Source organism: Astatotilapia calliptera, chromosome 6 (assembly GCF_964374335.1).
Source record: "Astatotilapia calliptera chromosome 6, fAstCal68.1, whole genome shotgun sequence".
Lineage (NCBI taxonomy): Eukaryota > Metazoa > Chordata > Actinopteri > Cichliformes > Cichlidae > Astatotilapia > Astatotilapia calliptera.
Window position 1 is genome coordinate 596,516 of NC_137427.1, and position 25,985 is coordinate 622,500.

The following is a 25,985-nucleotide window of genomic DNA, read 5'->3' on the forward strand; positions in this document are numbered from 1 at the left end:
TGATTTTGTTATTCTTTGGTAGGAATCTCTGTACCTGATGGTCGGGTCATACCTGTTATTGAGTTTGTCCTGCTGGGTCTTAATGTCCTTCTCACTCGGGTGACCGCTGTGCATCAGCTGCCTGGCAATCTGGTTCACCACAGCGACACGAGACGCCTGGCTGTTCATCTCCGGCTCAAGACTCTCAAACCTGCCAGAACACATCATGCTTCAGTGCACGTGTTGCAGTGTATCACAGTACATTTGTATCATATCTATCTAATCATGGAGAGTCCTCTTCACACACTGAGGTTAGTTATGGAGTTCCACAGGGTTCAGTGCTAGGACCACTTCAGTCCTTCAATGCACATATTAAACAAATATGTAAGACTGCGTTCTTCCATTTGTGCAACATCTCTAAAATTAGAAATATCCTGTCTCAGAGTGACACTGAAGAACTAGTTCATGCATTTATTACTTCCAGGCTGGACGACTGTAATTCATTATTATCAGGAAGTCCTAAAAACTCCCTGAAAAGCCTTCAGCTGATCCAAAATGCTGCAGCAAGAGTCCTGACAGGGACTAGAAAGAGAGAGCAGATTCCTCCTGTTTTGGCTTCCTGTTAAATCCAGGATTCAAAATCCTGCTCCTCACATACAAGGTCTTAAATAATCAGGCCCCATCTTATCTTAATGACCTTGTAGTACCATATCACCCTATTAGAGCACTTCGCTCTCGCTCTGCAGGCCTACTTGTTGTTCCTAGAGTATTTAAAAGTAGAATGGGAGGCAGAGCCTTCGGTTTGCTCTGAGGCAGTGCTGTGTAACTAATCCTACCTGTGCTGGTTAGATATGTGTGAAACCCAGAACACGACTAACTCAAGATGCTGGAGAGAATTTGGATGGAAACATCTTACTCGATTCTTTCTTACACCAAAAATCAAAAGTAAGCAGACTCAAGTTTGGAGCAGATGTGGTAACATGGAAGCTCGTCATACGCACGTGTTTGGGACCTGAAACTGCATCATTTTTGGAAGAACGTGATTCTTGTAATAGGCAATATGTTGGGCTATCAATTACCACACGATTTTAAAACTGTATATCTTGGGAATATTAGAGAGTATGTTATGTACGACGACTTGATAGCTGCAAAGAAAGCTACAACAAGAAACTGGTACAAACTGGATCCGCCTTCTTCAAAACACTGCTTAAATGTTGTTGGAGGAATCTATGCAATGGAAGAAATTACTTCTCAGATTAAAGGAAGATATTTTCGTTGTGGGAGAAGTGGACATTATACAGCACCAGGGAAAATTAATGAAGAACAAAACATTTAAGGTCTATAACTCTGTATATCTATTGATGCATGCCTGTATAAAAGTATATAAGCTGGAGTGTGTATGCGGAGTAAAGGCAGGTGTGCATGTGGCAGTTGATTAGAATGGGCACCCACACCTTTTGTTCGCTTTAGTTCTGTTTGTTTGACTGTGTGCTTGCATGGTTATTTCGCCTGTAATGTAACATGTTTGTGTTTAAACTGCGACAACACTATCAATAAAAATTACAGCGTCAAAAACAAATCCCACCTGTGCTGTATGACCTCCAGGTCCTCCAGTTTTTCCGGGATCTCCATGCTGTTCAGCCACTGCTCCTTCTCATCGATCCAAACTTCGCAGGCATCGGCCTCGCTGAACATTTTGTAGCGGGACAAAGCGTCCTGAAGCGCCTGCTTCCTCAGCTTGGTGAGGTCGGCGACCTCCTTGTAGCGCTCCTCGATACAGGTCAGCCGACCGCGGACCTCCTCTGACTCCGCCTCCTCTTTTGGCAGACAGGCGACCTGCTCGTGGAGTGAGTCGATGACCGGTCTGTAGCTTGCCACCTCTGCCGCTGCATCTTTGTGCTTCCTGGCCAGCGCCTGGGTGGAGAACTCATCGTGGCCGGTCTCCCCGCTGGAGACGATGCGCAGGGCGTCCAGCATCCAGGCATCTACATCATCAGCATCTGCCTGGAACTGGTGGAGGGCCAGAGCCTCCTCCAGCCTTTTCTTCCTCACCGCTGCCAGCTGCTCCAGCGCTGCCCACTGAGCCTGCAGGTCGGAAATTCGCTCTTGGATCTTCGTGGCACCGAAGTGTCCCGCCTTCACCATGGCCTGGCCCTCCGCAATGGTGTGCTGCAGGTGGCCGGCACGGCCGCTCATCTCGTCTTCCAGGGCTCGCTGCTGGCTGAGGAGACGCAGCGCCCCCGTCAGGTCCTTACCGTGCTCCAGAGAGGACAGGATCTGCTCCTTCTCACGGATCCAGCCTTCCTCCTCCGCCATCTCCCAGAAAAACTTCCAGAGACGGCGAGACTCCTCCAGACGGGCACGTCGCTCTGCGGCGAGCTGAGTCAGCTCCTGGTAGCAGAACTCAAGGTGGGCCACCCGGTCCTGGATGACCTGTGGGTCACAGGGCTTGTAGCCTGGACAGGAAGGAAGGGAAAATGTAAAAGTACACCTATCGGAGGAACAAGACTCCTCCTTATTAAATGGATAAAAATACTCAAGTTCAAATCAAACTCAGAGGCGAGGAAAGGCGCCTGCTGCTCACCGCTGTTGCTGGCAGAGTGCTTGTTGGCGTTGGCGGTGACCGCCTTCACCCTGTCGGCCTGGATGGCAATGTCTGCCTCCACCAAGGCGTGTTTCTGGAGCAGGTCCTCCACCCCCAGCAGATGCTTCCCATAATCCTGAGACAGCAGCAGCATCTAGAACCCAAAAGCAGACGATCACGTTTCTGCTCAGACACCTTCTCTGCGTCCCACCCCGAGTGCCGTGTTCGGGTACCTTCATCTCGTCCATCCAGTCCATGATGTAGAGCATCTCCTGAAAGACCCTCTGCAGGCCCAGGTTCATCTCCAGCCGCTGCCTGCGGGCCTTCAGCAGCTCCAGCAGATACTCCCACAGACGAATAACGTTGTCCTTCCGGGCTGCGATGCGTTTGATGTCATGGTAGCGCTCCGCCTCCAGCTCCTTTGCCACAGCAACCACAGCTTGGACACGCTCCTCGTATGCGGCGATGTCCGTTTCGATCGCCTCGTGCTTCTTGGTGGCGGCCTCGACGGCCTGAAGGTCGAAGCCAAAGTTATCCTGGAGACAGAGAAGAGACGGCGGCGTGTCATGAGATCACGAGTGAAGAAACGTGGGCAGGTCACATGATTTGCTGCGTCCTCCTACCTGTGACACCAGCCTCTGATTTTCGCTGAGCCAGGTCTCTCTCATGGCCGCCTTTCGATCAAAGCGCCTGGCCAACTGTTCCAGCTTCTCCTGACGAATCAGCTCCATCCTCAGAGCCAGCTCGCGCTCATGCTCCGCCTTCTCCAGCCGCTCCCAGGCCTGTCAGGATCACAAAGTCAGCATCAAATCCACGCAGCAGCATTTACAGCGTGTAAATTTAGTCTCTGTAGGAGTTGTTTTAACCCTTTAGAGCCGGTCGGAGCGGACACGCTCCATTTTGCGTAACTACTTTTAAATCCCGTAGCTCTGCAACCACGTGAGCTAGCGCAATATTTTTTTTGCATATGAAACCGGAGGAGTTGTACTTACATCTGATGCCATCAGCTTGTCCTCGGTCACGGTTTCCTTCCACATACAGCTTTGCAAAAACATCATAAAAGCACTTGCAGCAACAAAAACATGATATTCCAGAAACACGCTTTGCCGATCGATCAGCTGTTTGTAACACTTCCTACGTCTATCAGCGCGAACTATCACATGACCGCATGACCTGCCCGAAACCGGAAGTGACGTCATTTTGCGGAAATGTAGTTTTTTACCATCAGGGCCTTATGAGCCTATACTGGTGTTTTTAAAACTTATGTTTGACTTCATGACTTTCTGTGTCGTTTCTGGGATGCTTAGGACTCATATTGCACTGCTGGAAATAGTTTATTTTGATGCATATGCTGTTATTTTGCAAATTTGCATTATAATACTTATTTTCGTTTTTCCTGCAGTATATAAAAATTGGTGTATTTCAAAAATAAAACTATGAAGACACTTAAAATAAATTTCCTGTGGTGGGAAACTAGTTTGTGCAACTTTTTTGTATTTACAGTTTTGAGGGATAAGCCTCTTAAATTTCTCTAACTAGAAATATATGTTAAAAAAACAAAAACGATTTTCAATATTTTTGTAGTTTATTGCACTTTTTTGCAATTTATGCAATTTATGTAATTACTATGCACCTAATGCAGACATATTATTACAATTTGGGCTATAATGGTTGTATTGATGTATAGCAACTTGAAATGCTCCCAGAAATGGCTCCACAGCATGTAAAAATATAATATAAGCTCTGGCGGACTTGGTTCTATGGTAGGTCTTAAAGGGTTAACGGAAACACAGAGTTTAACATCGCAGCAAACATCCGTCTGTACACAAGTCCACGCCGTCTTAGAAACGTCGTGTATCTGTAACAAAAGCACATTTCACGTAACCGAAGCGGCTCCACGGTTCGAGCCCGGGAGAAGACTCGAGCCCGGCCTCAGCACCGCCGGCTCCAAGCGAGATACAAACGTGCAGAGCGAGGTCAGGACTGAGTCACCTGGACCCGACCAGCAGAAACGCTCACAGCTGTTTTTCTAACAAACTGCTAGAAACGTTTCGTGCACGGGTCCTTCTGCCTTCACAAACTGCACGTTCTGGTTCTTATGAACGACTCTGGCGTCTTCCTGTCATGTTGCTCTGCACCATGAAGGAACTCTGCAGGTGTCAGACGAAGGCTCTTATTTCAATGCTCCGGACACCAGACGCACAGTTTTCAGCTAACATGATCAGAGAGTGAGTTCCTCCTGTGATCAGGTTAACTCGTGTACTGATAAAACTCTCGGCCGTCACTCTCGATCATTTGGGGAAGACAAACCGACTACATGCGCCCGACGCGAGCAGCAGGACGACAGCCCTGCTGGGATTCGGCTGCACAGCTGCAAACGCTGTGTGTAACTCGGGTTCACAGGAGACGAAACATATTGAGTCTGCGTTCTGCTGGGCGAGCGGCGGGACGGGCTCTGACCGACAGGTAAACGGCTTCGGAGCGGCTCCCACCTTGTTGATGTCAGAGATGAGCTTCCCCTCGCGGGGCATGTACACCTTCTGGTTGTTTGCCCTCATCTTGCTCTGGATGGTGAAGAGAAGGACCTCCAGGTTCCCCTTCTCTGTGAACCTGATGGGGACAGAGACCAGGTGAGAGCTCAGGTAGCGTTACTGGAGGCAGAGCGAAGGCGAGGCGCAGCGCTCTTACTTGGGGGGCTTCTCCACGGTGCGGTAGGTGTTGAAGGCTTGTAGCTGCTGCTGGACTCCTGCCAGAGAGTTGGCGAACTTCCTGTTGTTGAGGATGATGATGGTCTGTTCAATCCACTCCAGCAGGTCTGAGGCCAGGGACTCGTATTTCTCGATCATCTTCTCCGTCTCGATGGCGTTGTCCAAAACCTGGAAGCAAAAACCAAGACAATGAGGCGCCGCCAGCGGAGTTCGTGACCTCTGAAAGAGAGTTTCAGTCGTGCCGACTCACCTTCCCGATACGTTTGCCCTCCACCTTCAGAGCCTTCATCTTGGAGAAATAGTGGTAATAGGTCACCACGTAGGTGATGACGGACTTCTCGTCGGGATGGTCCACGCTGATGTCTGCAGCACAAACAGAAGATTCAAATACAAACTGTTCAGGTGAACTGCTCAGGTAAACGTGCGGTCCCTACCCTCGGGGTCCAACAGCTTGGTGAGGCCCAGGTGATGCTCCGCCAGGTTGAAGGCGTTCTGCAGGTTGTAGTGAGCGTTGGATTTCTTCAGTTTGTCAAAATCGATCAAATCAGGCCTGAAAACACGAGAAACACAAAACTTTATTCACAGGGACGAGTCTCCGCATCGTCACACCTGGAAGACGGGGTTACCTGTGTTTGTGGATGAGCGCGTTGAAGGCCATGCCGTCCCTCCAGCTCGTGCTGAAGTTGTGGATGTTGACGTTGGGATACCTGAGGAAGAAGACAGGAAGCAGAGGTTAACCTGAGCTCGGCCTCACTGACACTACGCAGGTGCTGCAGGTGAGCCTCACCCCGCGGTCTTCATCTGACACCACAGCAGCAGGGCGTCTTTGGCCGATCGCTTCTCTTTGTTGTCTTCCGTCTCCACGCTGATGTCCTGAATCTGAGGGCAAGAGGAAGAACAGTAACACCTCCACCTGTCTGCCATTTTTACCTGTGGCCCTGCAGGAATCTCCTGAGTCTGTGCTCTAACAGGTCACACCTGTGACGCGTGCTTACCTGGAAGCGGAGTATGATGGTCCAGATGAGGCCCAGCGTGAGCCGATGGTTTCCGTCCACGATGTCGTGGGAGCCCATGTTCTCCAGGTGAACCCGCTGCTCCTTCAGGAACTGCAGCGCCTTGTCCACGTTCTCCAGACAGTGGATCCGCATCCGCCCTTTGGTTGGCTTTGGCTGGAGGCGGAGGAGCAGAGAGTCAGGTGATCTACAGGTGTAGATCCAAAATCATGAACATCCTGTGAGGGCAGACTTTCACAATAAAAGCTGCAATAATCACACACTGAAGCAAGGATATGTGTCTGGTTCCCACTGACGTCTCCAAAATAACAGGAAGTGGAGACACCGTCTTGTCTTCCTGGCCCGGGAGGACGGCGAGGCGTTCCTGGCCTACAGGAAGTGGGAGGAAGCGCAGCAGCTGGACCACAGCCTTCCTTGAGGCCAACAAGTCCACCGTCTCAAACGGAAACAGGTTAATGTTTCAGAGGGAAAACAGGAAGTCAGGCACACCTGCTTGAACTCTGAGGTCACTTCCTGTGAGCTGCTGTACCCTCCAGGAGGTCATCAGGAGCACGAATGTGGACTTACTCTGATCGCACGTCAAATAAAGCATCGCTTTAAAAATCTCGGGAAGCTCATCCAGAAACTTATGTCACATGACCGACCGCTGTGACATCACATGACATCGTCTGACACACAGGAAACGTCCTCTGGAAATATCTGGGCAAAAGGGGCGGAGCACACAGAAGCATATGGGCTTAAATTGTGGTCATAAATGTTTTGTACTTGTAAATCAAATGCGTATTTGTGAACTGAAGTTTTGTAACCTTGTAAAAATAAATTTGTTAGAAAATTTTATGTTTGTGCATCTACAGATGAGACTTTGTGTTTTAAAAAATATTTACGCGAGTTACAAATGTTTCTGTGAAGGTCTGCTTACAGAGGAAAACACTACGTGTAAACTCTGCGCTCAGGTTCCCTGAATGTGGGAGAGTTTCAACTTACATGTACGAATTTTGACCCGATTTTTCTTCCTGTCAGCTGATTGGTTGATTGATTAACAATCCAATCAGAGAACAGATGGGTTTGGCTGTTGGAGGGGTGCTTTACGGAGCTGCAGGTCCTTGAAGGGTGATACAGTTTGAAGCTGGAGGATCTCTATATAAATATCCGATAGCAGCTAGGTCCCCTAACTTTGAGCAGCTGTTGAAAGGATAAAGTTGTGCTATATCAGTGGTTAGAAACACCATTATTACTTTAGGATTAGTTTAACACAAAGTCAGGGCTGACCCGGGACCATTGCTGTGCGTCACAGTGCGCAGCATGAAGGTCCTTTCACATCAGACGCAGGATGTGCTGCTAATGCTAACTGCTAACTAAAAGCCAAGGATCCAGGATTTGTTGCTGGCTGCTGAGCTCTGTGTGCAGCAGCTCTACCTGCACTAGATGCACCTGTCGTTTCTATCTCTGACTTTATGTCCTCTACAAGAGTTTCTGTTTTTTTTGCTGTTTCTTCAAATGTTCAATAAAAACATGTATGCTAATTCATAACCAGAAAGCTTTGTAAGTATCCCCACTAGTGAAGACTGTGTCATGTCCACAACACTGCCCCCCCAGGGTCCACAGAGAAAGGTTCTGGAGGTCTCTGTCTAAGCACGTAGACCTGTGACACAAAATCACTGAACTCGGACACACACAGACTGTTTTCATGGTGATGAAGGAAAACACTGGGCTGGTATGTAAAAGGCATTTATTCTTTCAGGACCTGCAGCTCCGTAAAGCACCCCTCCAACAGCCAAACCCATCTGTGCTCTGATTGGATTGTTAAATTTGTGATTGAGGTGACATTGGCCAATCAGCTGACAGGAAGAAAAATCGGGTCAAAATTTGTACGTGTAAGTTGAAACTCTCCCACATCCAGGGAACCTGAGCGCATCTACTGATCTGTAGATGCACAAACATAAATCTTTCTAACAAATTTATTTTTACAAGGCTACAAAACTTCAGTTTAGTTCACAAACACGCATTTGATTTACAAGTACAAAACGTTTATGGCCACAATTTAAGCCCATAGAAGTGTCTCTCCTCCCTCATCTCGCTCTACAGGAGCTGCAGTACTGTTCGCAGCCACAGGCTGAGCAGGGGCGCTCTATCAGACATCCTGACGGCCTGGACAGGAAGTTCCAGTTGATCAGATCAGTGAAGGCCGGGTTTCTTCTTCTGGTGTTGATTTTAGTGCAAGGACTGTTTATGTGTGTGTGTGTGTGTGTGTGTGTGTGTGTGTGTGTGTGTGTGTTACCAGTCTCTCCCCGGAGAGGACCTCGAGCAGTTTGATGAGCATGCGTCCATCTCTCAGGTCCATGTACAGGTCGGTGATCCTGCAGGAGACTCTGGATAGGTGAGAGTTCACCCACTTAGTGAAGGTCTTCTTCTGCACCGCCTCCCGCTCATCTGTGCACACACACACACACACACACACACACACACACACACACACACACGTTTCAGTCTGGGCACCTGATCAGAGTTTTCACACTCTTATCAGGCACATAAGCCCCGCCCACCTGCTGTTTGTATTTGTATGTTCGGTGCATGTGAACACCGATGCAGCGACCTGCTCTAAACACACAGACAGGAAACAGCAACAGCTGTAATGATTATAATAAAGCAGCGACACCACACAGACGGCTGTCCAAAAGGGGGAGGAGCTAAAACAGGCTGATTCAGGCAAACACGTGAGCAGAACTGAGAGCTGCTGATCGCCTCTAACAGGTGGGGCTTCACGAGGATGGAAGTGGACTCAGCTCAAACCTTCAAAGTAAAACTCCTGTTGTCCCGCCTGTTTCCTGTTTGGTTACGCCGGCGATGCTGCGGCTCCGACGCTGCTGTTGGACCTGCAGACCTGACGCTGTCTCTGTGGAGACGCTGCGCTGCTGATAGCAACGGCGCCACTAGCCAACCGCAGTGTTTGGTTCAGCGTCATGACTGGTTTCAGCCAGCAGGCCTAAACTGGTTACCACTGACACCAGGTGAGACCAGGTGGGCCTCTGTTTACTGTGCCACGCTCGTGCTTGTGTCTTTGCTAAACTCTTCTGGAAGTGTTTTATTATTTGTGTTACCAGCAGAATTATTCATTGCTCTGCTGCTTACATTTCCATGGAAACACCAGGAAGTTGGACTGAACCCTGTGCACCTGTGCTCCGGGCAGGTGTGACAGCCTGTGATGATGTCACTGAGCCCAGCAGTAAAAGTGAGCGCTTAAACTTTAACCAGGAGCAGGTCGAAGGTCGCCCAACACGCCCACAGACACCCAGGTGCGCCTGTAATCATGCCGCTTTAAAACAGCAGTGATGAGCTCTGTGGGCGGAGCTTTAGAACCCGAGCACCGAAGCGACTGGGTGATGGCTCCGTTTATTGTTCCACACAAATAAAGTTTATGCATCAACACCTACGGCCTGCCAGCCTGGCTCCACGGCGCCCCCTGCAGCATGTTTCCTAAACAGTGTTCGTGCAGCACGGCGTTTCCGTGAAGGCAGTTCACAGGAAGTACTTATAGCCCAAATGCGCTCTGTCCAGTCCGGGTCCTGGCGCGGAGAGATCTGCACACCAACACTGCGTAAACATCCCAGCGCCTCCTAGTGGCAGCAGCAGAGCAACACCATGTGACAGAAACTGCTTAACATCCGTGAGATTTACATGCTGAAGCGATTCCACGCCACACAGGAACTCATACTGACACGTTTGTGCAGCAGCCAATAAGACCGCAAAAGATCCGCATACACACAGGAAAGACATGGACGCGCAGCGAGGTCCGAGCTGCACGGCGAGTCTGCAGGTAAGAACATCCAAGACCTGTGCCCAATCCAGTTCCTTCAAGGACCCGCTGAAGGGTCCCAGCCTCCCAACTGGGAACCACCACCCTGACCAGTTACATGAAACCGAACCCACGCCCTCTGCCGCCACGACCTCTGACCCTCGGCTCCTCCTCCTTACCTTGTAGCTGTTTGAAGCGACCCTCCAGCACGTTGTAGCTGAGCTGCTGCTCCTCCATCACGGTTGAGGACTAAGAGGCCGATTTTAGCAACGCCGATCATAAACCACGAGCTCCGCTGCACGTCAGCCCACCGAGAGCGAAGTCATCGCTTCAGCCGTCGTTTCAGAAGTTTCAGAGCCCAAAATCAGGTTTTTGGTTTTTACTGACAGACAGGAACACCTGCCCTCATCACCGCAGTTTTAAAAAGCTGAACACAGGCTCGAGTCCACAAACCGAACCAGAGAACGCAGACTGTCAGCTGATCCTGAACGTGAGGACGGCGAGAGTGTGAAACTTCACTAAAACCCCGAGAAAAAACAGCCACGGCTCAAAACAACAGCAAAAACTTCCTTTGAAGTGCGATCGGAGCGAGAGGGAAAACGCCCTCGTGTCTGCGAGAGGTGCAGTAATGAGAGTCCAGAGGTCGCCGTGACGGCCACAGGACGGTGAGCGACAGGGACTGCGTGTGTGTGTCTGCCCTGCCCTCGCTGCAGCTACACGCCGCTCATTCTTCTTTCCTGCTCAATGATCTGACTGATTGTCCTGTTTCCCTCCACACACACACACACACACACAGACGCTCCCTATCCAAACACACTGTAAAAAGTGGATATCTATAATTTCCCAGCTTCAGCTGAACACTTGAATGTCACACGGATTCACTAAAAGATCAAAGGCTGCTTCACCTGCAGACAGCAAACAGCAGGGGGCGCTGCAGGTGACCCAAACACATCAGAGGTACAAACATCTGCTTTAATGGAGGAGCTCATAGCTGCTGACCAACCAATCAGCTCCTGGCAGTGGGAGTGGACTTCCCACAGACCTTTCCAGCTGCACGCTGCACCTGTGCGTCCTGTGAGAAGAAGAATGCACTGATACCTGAGAGGCGTCACATGATGACGTGAGAACAGATGAAGACCAGCCAGCACCTGCACACATCTAGTTACACACTGACAGCTGTGTAACCATGGCGACAGCCTGAGAGTAAAAACTGAAAATAAAGTTTCTACTTTTCATTTCCAGATTTCAGACACTCCCAGCTGTCCCAGCAGCTCAGCTGATGGCTCCCAGTTTGACTCCAGTTTCAGCTCAGACTTTTTACAGTGTGTTGGAATGTGTTGGCCAATGACGGTGCAGCCTCAGCATGATGTCATTAGGGTGTGAAGGGGTGGGGGCCGAGGAGGTGGGGGTGTTTCCCCTCATTGTTTCTTCACATTCCTGAACAAAGGACAGGAAGTGAGGAACAAACATCCTGTGCACACACACACATCCCTGCATGTCTATCTTTTTGAGGACCAGTGCTGCTCCAAACAGAATCCAAAGCTGTGACTACGACTCCCAAAGTGCATTTCACCAACAGAGCCTGAGAGCCAATCAGATTTAGCGCCTGCTGACATCACTCAGTCACCTGGAGTGCAGAGTCCTGCAGGAAATGAACCTGCGAGCATCTCAGCTGATGAAGAGCTCACAGTGAAGCAAGCCGAGATATGACATCAGCAGGGCGCCAGGTGTCCTTTCACAATAAAATACCTGAAGACAGAAGTAAAAAGGACTTTTGTCTGAAAACAAGACTCCTCCTCCAGCCTGCATGTAAACACAGTCATGTGACAGGCCGGGCTCGTGACTCATTACTCAAACCCAGCAAGGACCATGAGGTTCAAACCCACCACCTCCACGCTGTGAGGCGACACTGCTGACCGCGGTGCGCCCGAGCCACCACACTCAGCACATGTCAGGTGTGCTCTCGTGGTTGCTCAGGTATGTTTCTTTGACATGTTCCACAGGATGCTTTGAGTCACAGCAGCACATCAACAGAAACACAGCTTACCTGCGCAGGTCTGTGCAGGTAAGCCGTCAGCGGTGGTGGATAACAACATTAATAAACGTTCTGATTCATATGAAACAGTTTCTTGTAAATCAGCTCTACGTATCGATCATCCATAATCTCTAACAGATTTCAGCCTCCACAGACCGTCTGTTCACCAGAAGCGCTGCATCACTTCCTTCCTGCTGAGCTGTGAGGCGTGCCGATGGCGGCCGGGCTCCTACCTGCGAGCGCTTTGATGCGGGAGCGTTCGAAGAGGCGGGCCGAGCTGTTCTCGTTGTCCCAGTCGTCGTCCCAGCGGTTGTTCACCGTGTCGTTGCTGCCGCTGTACTGCTGCTGCAGCTCCATGCGGTCGTACTCGGCGGCCACCGTCGTCATCTTGACCGTTCACCTCTGACGCGCCTCGATATCAGCGGGGACACGTCCACATCGACGGCTTCTGGCTGAAACCTGCGGAGCAGACAGGAAATGTGGGTCACAGAGAGGTCACAACCTGCGTCTCAGCGAGCGACCTTTGACCTAAAAACAGGAGTTTGCCTGAGCTTTCCTCGCCCTGACACACACGCACACACACACGCACAGACACACACACACACACACACACACACTCACACACACACAGACACACTCACACACACACACGCACATACACACACTCACACACACACACACACACAGACGCGCACACACACAGACGCGCACACACAGACGCGCACACACACACACACACACACTCACACACACGCACATACACACACACACACACACACACACACACACACACACTCACACACACACGCACATACACACACTCACACACACAGACGCACTCACACACACACACACACTCACACACACACACACACAGACGCGCACACACAGACGCGCACACACACACACACACACACACACACTCACACACACTCACACACACACACAGACGCGCACTCACACACACACGCACATACACACACTCACACACACAGACGCACTCACACACACACACACACTCACACACACACAGATGCACACACACACACACACACACACACAGACGCGCGCACACACACACAGACGCACACACACACACACACACAGACGCGCACACACGCACACACACACGCACACACACACACACACAGACGCGCACGCACGCACACAGACACACACACACACACACACACAGACGCACACGCACGCACACAGACACGCACACACACACGCACACACAAACACACACAGACGCGCACGCACGCACACAGACACACAGACGCACACACACGCACACACGCACACACACACACCTCTTCCTGCTTCTGTTACTTTTCATGTGTAGCTTTCACTGTTCTTCTTCGGGGCTAAAATCATCTGTTTCCTGCTGCAATCGGCTCAAATCGTTTTTGTGTTGCGCTCCGAAACACGTCACACCCTCCCAGCGGGTCGGGGAATGTGCTGCTGTTCTCCCGGCTCGGCCACCGGGGGAGCTGTAACCCAGCCCTCGTCTGCTCGGTGAGCTGAAGAAGCCCCGCCTGTAAACAAACCACCACCCGACATCAGCTGGTTGTAACTGAATCATTCAAACAGGGTGTGTTCCAAAGGTACCTCCTGTCTCCTTTCCTCACCTCCTGCTGAGGACTTAGGAAAAGAGAAGTGGAACGACCTCACACTCTCTCTCCTTGACGGTGTGAGGATGTCCGCCGTGTTGAAACTACAAACGTGCATCGTCCTCTGTCTCAGCGTGTTCTGTTGTTTGGTGGAGGTCATATGAACGAGAACAGCCTGTGTAAACATCCTGCACCACAGAGGCGGGAATTTTAAAGCCGGAGGAACATTTGGGTCCGATTTACTGCCTCACAGAGACAAACAGAGTCTGTGCTGACAGCTGTGAACAGCAGCACTTTGGGCCTTATGCACGTGTTTGCTTCACTCCCAGGAGAGAATTTTAAACGTCGCTTCAAACTCTGTCACACACAGGTTACACTGTAACACTATAAACACATCAGCAGCTTATGGATGAACATCAGCTGCTCGGCCTCGGTTATTACGTCGACAGTTTTCATGGACAGTCGGATGGCCTGTCGCTGTGAATTGTGGGACGGTGTTATCTCCTCTCCTTTCCTCAAGGATGCTTCGTGTGTCCTACTCTAAAGGAAGCACTGAAGCTCCTTTCCTTGGTGTTTGGGGATGTGGAACCGCTCCGATCATGGTCACGTCTCTCAGTGAGGAACCTTCCAGAGAAAGTTTCAGAATGCGCCCTTTATGTAGTCAAACACTAAACACTCAGCAGCAGAGGATTGTGGGTAATGTAATGAGTCTGTGTGTGCCCTGCTCCCATTGGCTGCCTGAGTCAGCTGACTGGAGCAAATGGAATCAGAGTTATAGGCCTTAGCGGCGGCAGCAGCCATTACAGCACTCAGAGGAAGTCCCGAGGGACGCTAATGGACCCAATTTCCTGAAACAGCCCAGCCTGAGAGTCTGAGCGCAGAGGTCGGAGGTCAGGGACAGCTCTGCATCCGTAGCGTCAATAATCATCCCACACGGCGAGGTCGAGGACAAAGAGTCATATGTTAAAGACCAGAGAAGAAGAAACACAGCTGCCGTTAAACAAACAGGCACAGAAGAAGAAGCAGCTGAGAATAAAAACACACACCCTCGCAGCATTCCTGACAGGCACAGCTGTGGACACACCACATCTATCCCTCTGCCCCGTGGGGCCCTCCATGGGAGCAACAGGTGTGTGTCACCAGTCTGAGGCAGCAGCTGGCTCACGCCACGACGCTGCTCTGCCCAAGAAAGTGTCAAGAACGTCTCCACATTTTAGCTCCTCCTCCTCTGTTTTTTTAGTACGATGACATGACGACAGAGGAGCGACGACCGAAAACCACAGAAGAGTCTCCAAACCGAGCCTCCGACTCAGTGCTGCCCCCAGTGGGCCTCGCAGGTGCCGCAGAGCCCAAAAACTTGATTCAGCCACGCCGATCAGCCGTGACAGCGCGTGTATTTGTGATCAGTCGTCATTTATTAAAACTGATTTTATACGTAAGCTTCCTGCGTCTCCTCAGTGCTGAGGAGATGGAAGAGGAGGAATCCCTCACCCGCTCAGGTCTGACGCAGATCACCGGGTGATGCACGAGGCCGCGGCGAGCTGAAGTCAAAGTGATCACAGAACACTGAGGAGGCCACGCTTCACCTCACTGGCGTCTGCAGGTGTGTTTGTAAGCGAGCTCGCCGCTGCGCACGAGCAGGGAGGAGTTATTGGATTTACTCAGCACACAAACAGCCTCATTTCCTGGAGCGCCGACCCCGCCCGGCAACAGGAAACAGCTCGGCGCTCTCAGCAGGCGCACACAAACATCCATCAGACTCTGTGTCCAACACACCGGGCTTTCTACGGCGAGAGTGAACAACAAACAGGCCGGAAGTCTCCACAGAGCTTCATCGGGCAGTGAAGTCTTCACTGTGCAGAACCAGAACCAGGCCCAACCGGTTCTTTGGTTTGTGGGGGCAGAACAGAACCACCAGAGAACTGAAGTTCCAGGAACCTCTAAGGAGCATTGCTGCAGTGTTATCAGTGAACTAACCAGAACCTTTACGGAGGTTAGCAAACCGGGCCAGGAACGCCTCACCCAAGGTTCTGTTTACGTTTGAAGAACATTCCCTGAACGATCAGCTGATCGATCAGCAGAAAACAAACCACGTAAATATTTAAACCAGAACCCCGAGAATGCCATCCATCACTTCCTGTCTCATTAGACAGGCAGCCATTAGAACACTCAGGCAACATTCAGGGAAAGGAAGCGAAGCGTTACGGGAACACCGGGGGTTGCTCCTGTCGTTCTAAACGAGTTTGTTCACATAAACACAGACGGCTCTAATTTCTAAACCAGGACATTTTCCGTTATGGAAGAGCTTTCAGGGAACGTGGAGGTAACTCCAACCACGCAGGGACCTTAAAGAACATGTCCCAAACAAATTCATGGGATGCTGGATCCCAGCTCTGCAGTGTTGGGATGCTCCTAACGTCAGAAAAACATTCCCAAAACGTTCACACAACCAAAAGCTGCTGGTTCACTGGCTTCCTGTTAGAGGAGAACCTTTAGGGAACATTTCATGGACATACCTATAAGGGAACTGTGACCCTGACAAACGGTTTGGGAACGCTGGGATGAGAACCCAAGTGTTCCCATATGAGCCCTCAGATGATCTTTCATGTTCCGGTTTGGGTTGAAGGACGTTCTGTGAAGGTTTGGGAAACGTTGTGTTTTATTTACATGTCCTCTGTGTGTGTGTGTGTGTGTGTGTGTGTGTGTGTGTGTGTGTGTGTGTGAGAGAGAGAGCAGAACCGGTCACGCTGAGCGGAACCTGACGGGAACTCTGAGGAGCTGTGTCCGGTTTCTGGGCCTCCCGCCGCTGTTTTCCAGCACTTTCTCCGGTCGGAGCGGCGGCTCTCGGCGGGCTCGGCCCCGCTGAGCTCCCGCTGAAAGGAGCTGTTATTGTCCGGGACGCATACACTCCTCACCTCCTCCTCCTCCGCGGCCACGCCTGTTTGTCTCCTCTCATGGCGCACCGTTATTCTCATCCATCCTTACTAATGGCTGCTGGCGGGGACGAGCCGCGGACACGCGGGCGGAGGAGCACCGCGGCGCGGGCCGCGCGTCGGCGGGGAGCGGCTCCAGAGCCTCCGGGAGGGATCCCGGAGCCGCTCCCCGCCAACGCGGAGCGAAGTTATGGAGGAGCCGAGGCTCCGGAGCGCCTCTCTTCAATCACAGCCACAGTAGAGACACAATAGAGACAGTAGAGACCAGGACGCTGCTTACCTGCTCAGGGTCGGAGCGACACTCCAAACTTCAGCGGAGGTGAGGAAGAGTCTGCAGACCGGAGAGCACAGAGGAGGTGGCGGGGGCTGCTGCTCCTGCTGCTGCCGCAGGGGATGACGGGAAAGAATCCGCACTGCCCCCTCCCCCCGCTCAGAGGGTTCGGGTCTGATTCTGGGCTTCGGGTCCGCCTGCAGAGCGCCCCCTGCAGGCCGCAGAGAGCAGCAGCAGCTTCAGTTGATCCGAGTCGGAGCCTCTTTATTCCACAGACAGTTACTATTATTGTTGTTATTACTGTTATTTATTATTATTACTAATATTGTTATTGTTACTATTATTGTTGTTATTACTGATTAAGAGGCCACATTACTTTCTGACACGAGTCCCGAACACAAACATGAGTTTTAATGAGGATAAAAACATTTGCTAAATAAACGATGACACATCCTGTTAAATATCCGTGTTTTACAGTTTTTATGGCACGTGCTCTAATAAATCTCTGTATGTATTCACGTTGCACACATTAAACTTTGTAGTTTATAATAAATGAATGAATGAAACAGAACCCTCCAAGCCTGCAGTTCCTCTAGTGTGCAGCAGAGGCAGCAGTGAGTCAGTCCTCATAGACTCCCATGTTAACGGCACATTTACGGCTGATGCAAAGAATTTCTACCTTCACAGCTGTACCAAATCATGCAACCATGCACCTGTTTGCAATGTTAGGGGCGTGGCCTCTGTGACTGACAGGTGCACCATCACCTGAACTGCACCTCTGGTTCACGTTTGTCCTGCTGGAGCCTTCTGGAGCATTTTAATGACATTATGTGAATAACACGGTCTGTGACAGTTACTGGCAGCTGAGGCTCATGGGTAATGCAGTATTTGGACTCCTTCACAGCGTCTCTCGCTGAGCTATGAATATATCAGATATGAAACATGTTGTGTAACGTGATCCGTGCTGACACTCAGCGCCGAGCCCATTACGGCCTGATGGAGCTTAATGGCATCTAATGGAAAACATGGTGGGCTGCGATTGGACAAACACACAGAGTGCATCAGACAATAAGAGAGATAATCTGAGTGCTGACCGTCTCCACATCGATTCACCGTGAGGCCCATTAGCGCTCCCACAGGCTGAGAGGAGCTCCGTGACCTCCTCAGAGATTCAAAGAAAACCACGCAGAGACAGACAGTAAACGCCACACGGCTAAGTCTCCACCCACTTTATTCATACACCAAATCACGACACTCGTGGACCAAAATAATCACAGAACAGATTGAATGTCAGAGCGCCTCATCAGAGTCCTCTGGTGCTCTTCAGAACCAGAACTGAGGAGGTCCAGGCCAATGTGACCGCTGCTCTCCCTCCCAGAGACCGCGGCCTGACAGCCCGCGCTCAGGGCCGTTCCCCCCGCCTCGTCCCTGAAACCAGCAGCCAGGGCCAAAACTTTAAACATGAAGGTGGAAACGTCCACATGTTCCCTTCAGCTCAAACAACCAGAAACGGCTCTGATTGGCTGCAGGTGTTTGCCTCACTGCATAGCAACCACAGCACCACCTGGTGGTCAAAAACTGGTTCCAACAAAGAAAAATTATTTTCCTTCTAAATCATTTTATAATCAGGACACTGGAGCTCTCTCTCACACACACACACACACACACACACACACACACACACAAAAATGCGGTTGTACTACAGAGCGTTTGCAGGTGGGAGCGGCATTATACCAAAACATCTGAGACCATGTGACCATGACGGGACCAATAAGACGACCTCAAAGATTAACGATGTCAAACAGAAACAGCTCCAGAAAACAAACATTGCGCCTCCAGAACCAGAACCGGGACACACTGCTGCACGCCATTGTCACAGGAACTAAGGCCGCCAGCTTCTTCACGTCTGTGACGAACAGGAAGTGAAGCTTCCGTCACAGAGAAACGCGTGGCGTCAGAAGTCCAACCACTCGCTCATGTAGATGCAGTTGGATGGCGAGATCTCTCCGCCCTCGTGGCAGTCGTCGAACACCTGCGGAGAGGAGACGGGATGAGTTCGGGTGCCCTGAGAGCGGCCCTGGGTACATTTGGACGGAGCGCGTTACCGGGCAGAGTCCACAGGGCGTCTTGACAAGGCCGGTGGGCTGGATGATGGTGTTCACGCCACGGTACAGCTTCATCTGCCCGTCCACGCTGCCCACCGTGCCCTCCTTGGCGGCGATCACGGTCATCTCCACCTTCCCGTCGTAGATGAGCGTGTTCAGGATGGTCTCAATGTCGTCCATAGACAGGTCCACCTGAGGAAAGCACGCAGACCAGATTCACACGCACAGATAAATAGGTCCGTGCTGTCGACCCCGCCCTTTCACCTCGTCTCATGGTCGCTTTCATTCACCTGACCAGGAAAGCAGATTGGCCAAAGATCAACTAAACCCCGCCTTAAACACCTGGACCCGGGTCATTAGCCTGAGTCCAGGGGACTGTTTACACGCAGGATGAGGTATAAAGTCTACGCTCCCGCCTCCTCAGGTAACGCTCACCTGCCTGAGCATCTGCACCCAGCTGCTTCTAATGTGTTTCTAATGTGTGTGTGTGTGTGTAGCTGTCTGCAGGTTAACGCTGTGCTGTGATTGGTGCGTCTGAGGTGTGACGTCACCTTGCTGATGCCCAGCTCGCAGATGTACTTCCAGACTTCGTGCGACGTGGCGAAGGAGCTGTTCCTCTGAACCATCGGACTCTGCTTGTTGTCCCGCGCCGCTTCCGCCTCGACGCAGGAAACACAACGAGGGTCACATGACGGTTCATACAGCTCTGAGACAGGAAAGAAGGCCGCCCGCCCTATTCCCGCCTCAGAGCGCCGCTCTGCCTCCTCCTGCTGGGCGCCGTTTGGACAATGAAATAAAGTTTATTGTACCTTGCTCTGCAGGAACTTGAAGCACTGCTGGTTGAGAACCTCCACGAACTCGGACTCAAAGTCCTGGTCGCTGTACCAGGCGCCGCCCGTCACAGAGCGGTCGGGCTGCAGGTTGTACAACATGTACACCTTCTTCTTCGACGCCTGCACAAACACGCCAGCGGAGAGGAAGTATGACATCGTCAAGTCAGCGTTTGTTTACAGGAAACGCACGGAGACGTCGCGTCTTTAATTTTTATTTACTTATATGTGTTTATTTCCAAACTGTTTTATAGTTTCCAGATTTTTGCTGATTTACATATTTTACAGATGTTTGTTGTAAACATCTGTAAAATATATACAATTAGAATTTAAAGTTTTTTTAATTTTTCCACATTTTAAGCTGATTTTTCTGCACATATTTAAATAAACGTTTACTCTTTCAGCAGCTAATGTTATTGATTATTGATCAGCGATAAGGCTGATACAGCCATTATTGATCGTGACGGACTCACGGCCACAGACTTCACAGCTTTGATGAGCTTCTTGCTCTCCAGGTTCTTCAGGATCTTGTTGATCTCGGTCAGAGGCAGGTTGCTCTTGAAGCGGATGTCTCGGCTCCAGATTCCTGCAGAGAGATGCAGACGTCACGGCGCGCCACGGCAGCGAGCCAAACGGGGACAGGAAGTACTCAGTTACCTTTGTTTCCTGCGTCCTCAATGATCTGATAGACCAGCTTCTCCTGGTTGTCTGAGCCCTTCATTTTACTGAGACAGAACAGACAGGAAGCAGCTCAGACACCAGCAATCACCTGACAGGAAGTACACTCCTACACCTGTGTGTGTGTTTACCTGGTGCTCTGTGAGTCCTTCAGTCTGTACAGGAGACCTGCACTGTTCCTCAGCAGGTCCAGCTGACCCTGAAACAAACACCACCTCATCAACCTGCTGCCCGCTCAGCACACAGAGTGAAAAAGAGCGCCATTCTCCTCACGCTCTGGAGGTGAGTGAAATCATCAGACTGACCAATGAGAGCAGCTTGTTGATGGCCATGGCTCTCTGCTGTGGCTCCAGGTGAGGCATGTCGTTCTGAATCACCTGGTCCGTGATACCTTGAGGGAACTGCTGACACAGCTCTTTGATCCTGAAACACACGCACGCACACACCAGGTAAAAATCACAGTAAACCTGTTTCTGTTTAAACTCTGAGTTTTAATCGTTTTCTGCGCCTGCTGTCTCGGCTGCTCAGGCTGCACATGAAGAGCAGCAGGCACAAACTTTAGCTCAGAGGCGCCATTAAAGACCAGAACATGTCCAGATGTTGGTCGTGCGACGCCAGCTGATGACTCTGATTAACGCCGAAGTGACCAGCAGTGCGGGGCAGTGTGAACGCGCGTTCATGACCTGCACGCAGGCGCTGTGTGCGCGAGCAGAACCGTACAGGCGATAATTGCGACAGTATTCGTCCGGAGTCCGGTGCGCGGACAGAGCGGCCCGCCGGCCCCGCTCCTCCCCTCACCTGTTCTCGACCTCCACGGGGTCCGACAGGTTCGTCTCCTTCTTCACCTTCACCTCAGCCATCTCCAGCGCTTCCTACCTGCGCGGGGCTGTTACTAAGTTAGCCTGTGAGCTAATATTGTGACTGACTGCGAGCACACGCTGGGGTCCTTCCGTGTCCCAAGCGACCGGAAGCGTCCTGAAATCCGCCTGATTAAAAAACACACCGCGGTCAGATCCCGATCTTTTGTTTGTGTTTAAGCATAGATACCCGGCCTGACTGTGTCACAGTATTTCTTTCTTTGCTTAATTTTATTTAAATAAATTTATTTGACTGGTCTTTTTCAGTATTAGGCCGGCGGCCTCTGTTCCTGTGACGATGACGTACAGCAGCTTGTCCCGGTGATTTATAAAATATATCACATATAGAAATATATGACTGGTCATTTTTCACCAATGTAAACTTTAAAGGGTACGTTTCTAACTGGTGGGCGGGTACTACAACTACAACTGGCAGCACCGCCCACCTCTGTCGTTTAGGCGTTTAAAACAAGCGTCCCCGCGGACAGAGCCCGTTGCTATGGTGACACTCCGGTAAACTCGGCAGCAGTCCCGGTGATCACCTGGGCCTTCATCCAGGTAAGAACACTGTCTCTGTTTGTTTTTATTTACCGGCGTGTCCCGGCCATACGCAGTTCATCGAACCAGAACCGGCCCCATTCAAAGGCTCAGAACAAACCACCTGCTTGCTACTACTGCACATTCACCCAGTGTATATACTATATGTAGATATATATAATGTTCTTCCTCTACACCCCCCCAATTTTTGCACATGTCGAGGAGCGTGTCAGGTAGGGTTGCCAACCGTCCCTTAAAATACGGAAACTGTGCCTCCATAACATGAAGGTTATAACAGAAAATCTGTCGCTCTCTCTCTCCGTCTTACACTCACACAGACACACCACCACCACCATCAACTTTGCTAAATTGCTAATGAAAAACATGATCAGGCAGCTGTGATTGAGCAGCATGTAAATCCAACTGTTTTCACGGTTGTTGTGGTCGTGATAATTTTGTGATGCCACATCGAAAAGGCTCGGATGAGCCAAAGTTCTACAAGTTGTGCCTCCATCGCTTGTGTCCAGATCACACGCTGCACAGCTGTGCTGCTCCGTCTTTTTCACCAACGTTTACGTGTTTGCGCGCGAGCAGTGTGAGCGGCTGTGGTGAGACCCTCACGAGCGATTGATGATCGGGAGCTGGTCGTGAGGTGTTAATCACTTCTCGTTACCCCACGTATACTACACGACGCACGATGAAGGCCAAAATCGGTCCGATCACTCAAAAATCGGCTCAAAATGGGCCAAAAACCGCACAGTGTGAGCCCAGCATTAGAGCAGCAATGTTTGTTCCCCTCAGAGAAAGGGAAGAATGGGAAAAGGAAAACACCTGGCTGGAAAAAGTTAATATGGGCATGTGCAGTGAATATCAGCGCTATGTGGCCAGAAGTGTGATAATATAATTTATTTTGTGTAATAAACAACTGCAAGGATAGATGATTACAACAAATAGATGACTAATACATAAAAGTAATACATAGATGAATAATGATGATGAGTTATGATGCGTAATCATGGGAACAAGCGGGTTTACAAACAGGAGCAGCTGATTAGCATTAGAAAAGCTGAAATAATACCTCAGCTGAAGCCGATTGTACTAAATGCACTAAATGTGCACTGTTACAAGAATATTTTTCTTTCTATTGTTTTCTATTATTTTAAGTTAAGCAGGATAGAGTTCTTTTAAAGAAAGATTTACTTATATTCTCAAAAGTTAAGCATGACAGGCTTCTGTTTAAGAAAGAGACCTGTTTTACTGTGTTAATGTTGTCATTTTGAGCTAAAAATAAATGGCTAAATGATCATTTGTTTCACATGTGTTCATATCACAAAGAATACACATCTACTTAAATCAAATTCAAGTCAAATGGTTAAAAAAATAATTTCACACACAAAAAAAGAGCTAGAAAATTCACCACACTGGGAAGGGTGAAGACAACTGGGTCGCCCGGCCCTGGCCACGAGGTGTCCCTTATTTATTTTTCAGGGAGTTGGCAACCCTAGTGTCAGGCTACATTTCACTGTGTGTTATACTTGTATAACTATGCATGTGACAAATAAAGAACCTTGAAGTCTTGAAGTCTTGAAAGTAAGAGCAGCTTCAGTCAAACTAACAAAGAGACGGTAAAGACACGGGGACCAATCACAGGCTTTGTTCAGGTAAACCTTCAGGAAAACAGGAAACCCTCCCAGAAACCTGAGATGTTAACACCTCAGTCCTCTCAGAGGACTCACACCAGTAACTTGCATGTCCCACTGGGTCACGGGTGGTGGAGACGAGTGTCTGGCCTGATGTAGAAGGCTGTGAGACCCGCTGTGATGTTTGGAGACGACAGATGAGAAGACAGACGGTCACCGGGAGCAGGGGCGCATCTAAAGAGATGTTCTTAGGGTGGCATGGAAATCAGATGTGTGACAAAGTGGCTAGGACAGAATTCATTTGCCATTTGTCACTTGCGTATATTGTTATTCTGTGTTCTGTTATTTTACAGTCAGCCATAATGCTTTAATTTAGACATTGCTGGTGTAACTTCTCTTAACACACAATATCCCGGGTTTTGTTTGTGGTAGCAGTAGTTACATTCTTTACATCCATGCATGTGTTTTAAAGCAAACACTACTAACCATCAGATCATCTGAATTCTCTTCTGTTTACAGGCACATGTCTAGTAAATTATGTTTCTTTGGTTATACTTACCATGGTGTCCATGTTGTGCATTCAGGTCCTGTATGTGAGACGGGTGTGTGGGAAGGGCCGCCCACTACTTCCTGTTTATATAGGGTCATGAGGTCAATGATTGGATCACTGGGTGTAACCAAATGGAGGGTTTTTCATTTTGTATAGTATTGTTTGTTTTCTTTAAAGTAGCCTTTTGAGTTATATTGTATGCAGTGTTTTACTTTACAAACCATTTAGTTGAGTAAATGAGTTTGTCAGTTTCATGCATGACTTTATTCCTGTTCTTTGTTTAGAATTGTATTATTTGGTTTGACCTATTTTGTTCAATGGTAGGGACGAACAAGGTCAGGTGTGGGCAAAGTCTTGTATAAAGCCAGTGGGATTTTTGCATGCCTGATTGATTGTTTTATGGTAAAAGGGAGATGCTAGCAATAAAGTATGCTTAAAAAGAACTTCAGTTGTCTGCTAATGCTATTTACTTATCACCTTCCTTGCTGCTTAAGTTATGCTACATCACAAGATGAGGTGGCAAAATCAAAGCCGTTTCTTTCCACAGGTGTTTCATTCTGTAATATGTATTAAATTTGGTTAAATACATCAAATGCAGTAAGCATACACGTGGATATATACATAGTCTGTTTAATTGGCTTTACACCAAATAATGAAACATCTCGGTTACTTAAAATATGTGATTTTAGATTTTCAGTGTTGTATAGTCTGTATGATAAATAAGTATGTAGCCCAATGAGGATAACATCCAGAAAGCTACACGACATGTGAAAATGAAATTAATGTGGTGGATCAGCTAGAACTTTACACTCTTTTTATCAATGGTAGATCATTTTAACAAACAACACAAAGAGTCGGGCAAGCATCTGCTGGGTCTAGCTCAGAGGATGGCGACCAGCCTCCAGGAAAGGCTGTAGCGCCTGGCAGTGGGTCAGCACTGGCTTTGTTCTTCCAAGTAAAGGTTCTGGATCAGGACTGTTCAGTGGGGGAATCACTCCAAAGCGGTTTGATGTGGCCGCACTAAGCTGCTGAGAACTGCAGAGCCTGAAATCTGACGGAGGTGTTTGCAAACCGCCGTACAGGTTCAAAGCTCTTTATTTGTCACATGCATAGTTATAGAAGTATAACACACGGTGAAATGTAACCTGACACGCTCCTCGACATGTGCAAAAATGGGGGGGCGGGAGAGGAAGAACATTATATATATATAGTTTATACATTAGGTGAATGTGCAGTAGTAGCAGCAAGCAGGTGAATTCTGTACTACAGAATAAAGCTACAGGAACATGAGCCACCACCTATGCGGCCCAGGTGCACGTCGACATCCCCGCCCTCCTGTCGGACACCGCTCGTTCGTATCCATCAGGCTCCTGCCTCGTTTCATGGACCGATGCTAGAGCGACCAACGCGTGCTGCGTGTTGGTCGCCCGGCTTCTGTGTACAGAGGGTTCATTATCGCCCCTGTTGTTATGATATGAGGTTCTCTGCTCTGTGCAGCAGGCGGTCGGTTCTTTGGTTTGTTCTCTGTGCTGGGACACAGATTCAGCTCCATCCATGTATTTTACAGATGCATGAGACAGTATGAGGCTACTCAGCAGAAGTAACTGAGTAAAAACATGAATGAGTGAAACTATGTTGGGACAAAGCCGGCGAGGACGTCTTACTGTCTGAAAGGGAACCGAACAACTGATTTATTGACTAACTGATTGGTTGGCAGACGGTTGTTGTCATGGCAGCAGGGGCAGTGTCAGCTCCGCTCATCATTCCCATCATCCACCTGCAGACTCATCGAGCCAAGAACCACATCGACACGAGCACACCTGTGTCCATCCAGTCAGGTAGAACACCAACCGTCTGCT

The 25,985-nt window shown here is 49.7% G+C and overlaps 3 protein-coding genes and 1 long non-coding RNA gene across 10 annotated transcripts in view; 1 reads left to right on the forward strand and 3 right to left on the reverse strand.

Moving 5' to 3' along the window:
• LOC113023486 (spectrin beta chain, non-erythrocytic 1-like) overlaps positions 1-17,990 on the reverse strand; it is a 31,875-nt gene extending 13,885 nt beyond the window's left edge. Inside the window, exons 1-15 of one of the 2 annotated variants that reach the window (XM_026169513.2) lie at positions 16,939-17,990; positions 12,346-12,571; positions 8,563-8,714; positions 6,267-6,440; positions 6,059-6,150; positions 5,898-5,978; positions 5,706-5,821; positions 5,522-5,634; positions 5,252-5,439; positions 5,056-5,173; positions 3,187-3,345; positions 2,797-3,099; positions 2,564-2,717; positions 1,565-2,435; positions 53-190 (exon numbers count right to left, since the gene is read on the reverse strand). In XM_026169513.2, coding sequence (XP_026025298.1) covers positions 53-190; positions 1,565-2,435; positions 2,564-2,717; positions 2,797-3,099; positions 3,187-3,345; positions 5,056-5,173; positions 5,252-5,439; positions 5,522-5,634; positions 5,706-5,821; positions 5,898-5,978; positions 6,059-6,150; positions 6,267-6,440; positions 8,563-8,714; positions 12,346-12,499 — 2,813 coding nt within the window. In that variant the 5' untranslated portion in view covers positions 12,500-12,571; positions 16,939-17,990. Of the gene's footprint in view, positions 1-52; positions 191-1,564; positions 2,436-2,563; positions 2,718-2,796; positions 3,100-3,186; positions 3,346-5,055; positions 5,174-5,251; positions 5,440-5,521; positions 5,635-5,705; positions 5,822-5,897; positions 5,979-6,058; positions 6,151-6,266; positions 6,441-8,562; positions 8,715-10,256; positions 11,640-12,345; positions 12,572-16,938 lie in introns of those variants that run through there. The other variant, XM_026169516.2, reaches the window with a different exon arrangement.
• A 153-nt stretch (positions 17,991-18,143) lies between these two features.
• Positions 18,144-21,523, reverse strand: polr3f (polymerase (RNA) III (DNA directed) polypeptide F). Its single transcript, XM_026169609.2, has 9 exons — positions 21,341-21,523; positions 20,848-20,965; positions 20,674-20,741; positions 20,522-20,589; positions 20,338-20,450; positions 19,844-19,987; positions 19,586-19,693; positions 19,035-19,226; positions 18,144-18,961 (listed from the first exon to the last, which is right to left on the reverse strand). The coding sequence occupies exons 1-9, from the start codon at positions 21,400-21,402 to the stop codon at positions 18,884-18,886; spliced, it is 951 nt and encodes a 316-aa protein (XP_026025394.1). The 5' UTR covers positions 21,403-21,523; the 3' UTR covers positions 18,144-18,883.
• The window catches only part of dzank1 (double zinc ribbon and ankyrin repeat domains 1), a 13,458-nt gene continuing 8,341 nt past the window's right edge, over positions 20,869-25,985 (forward strand). For 4 of the 6 annotated variants that reach the window (XM_026169558.2, XM_026169560.2, XM_026169561.2 and 1 more), the window contains exons 1-2: positions 21,657-21,957; positions 25,844-25,964. In XM_026169558.2, coding sequence (XP_026025343.2) covers positions 25,856-25,964 — 109 coding nt within the window. In that variant the 5' untranslated portion in view covers positions 21,657-21,957; positions 25,844-25,855. Of the gene's footprint in view, positions 20,992-21,656; positions 21,958-25,693; positions 25,965-25,985 lie in introns of those variants that run through there. The other 2 variants (XM_026169563.2, XM_026169559.2) reach the window with 2 other exon arrangements.
• Positions 22,828-24,187, reverse strand: LOC145429171 (uncharacterized). The gene is made up of 2 exons (XR_013909386.1): positions 24,136-24,187; positions 22,828-23,823 (listed from the first exon to the last, which is right to left on the reverse strand). It is a non-coding gene; the product is annotated as an uncharacterized LOC145429171 (long non-coding RNA).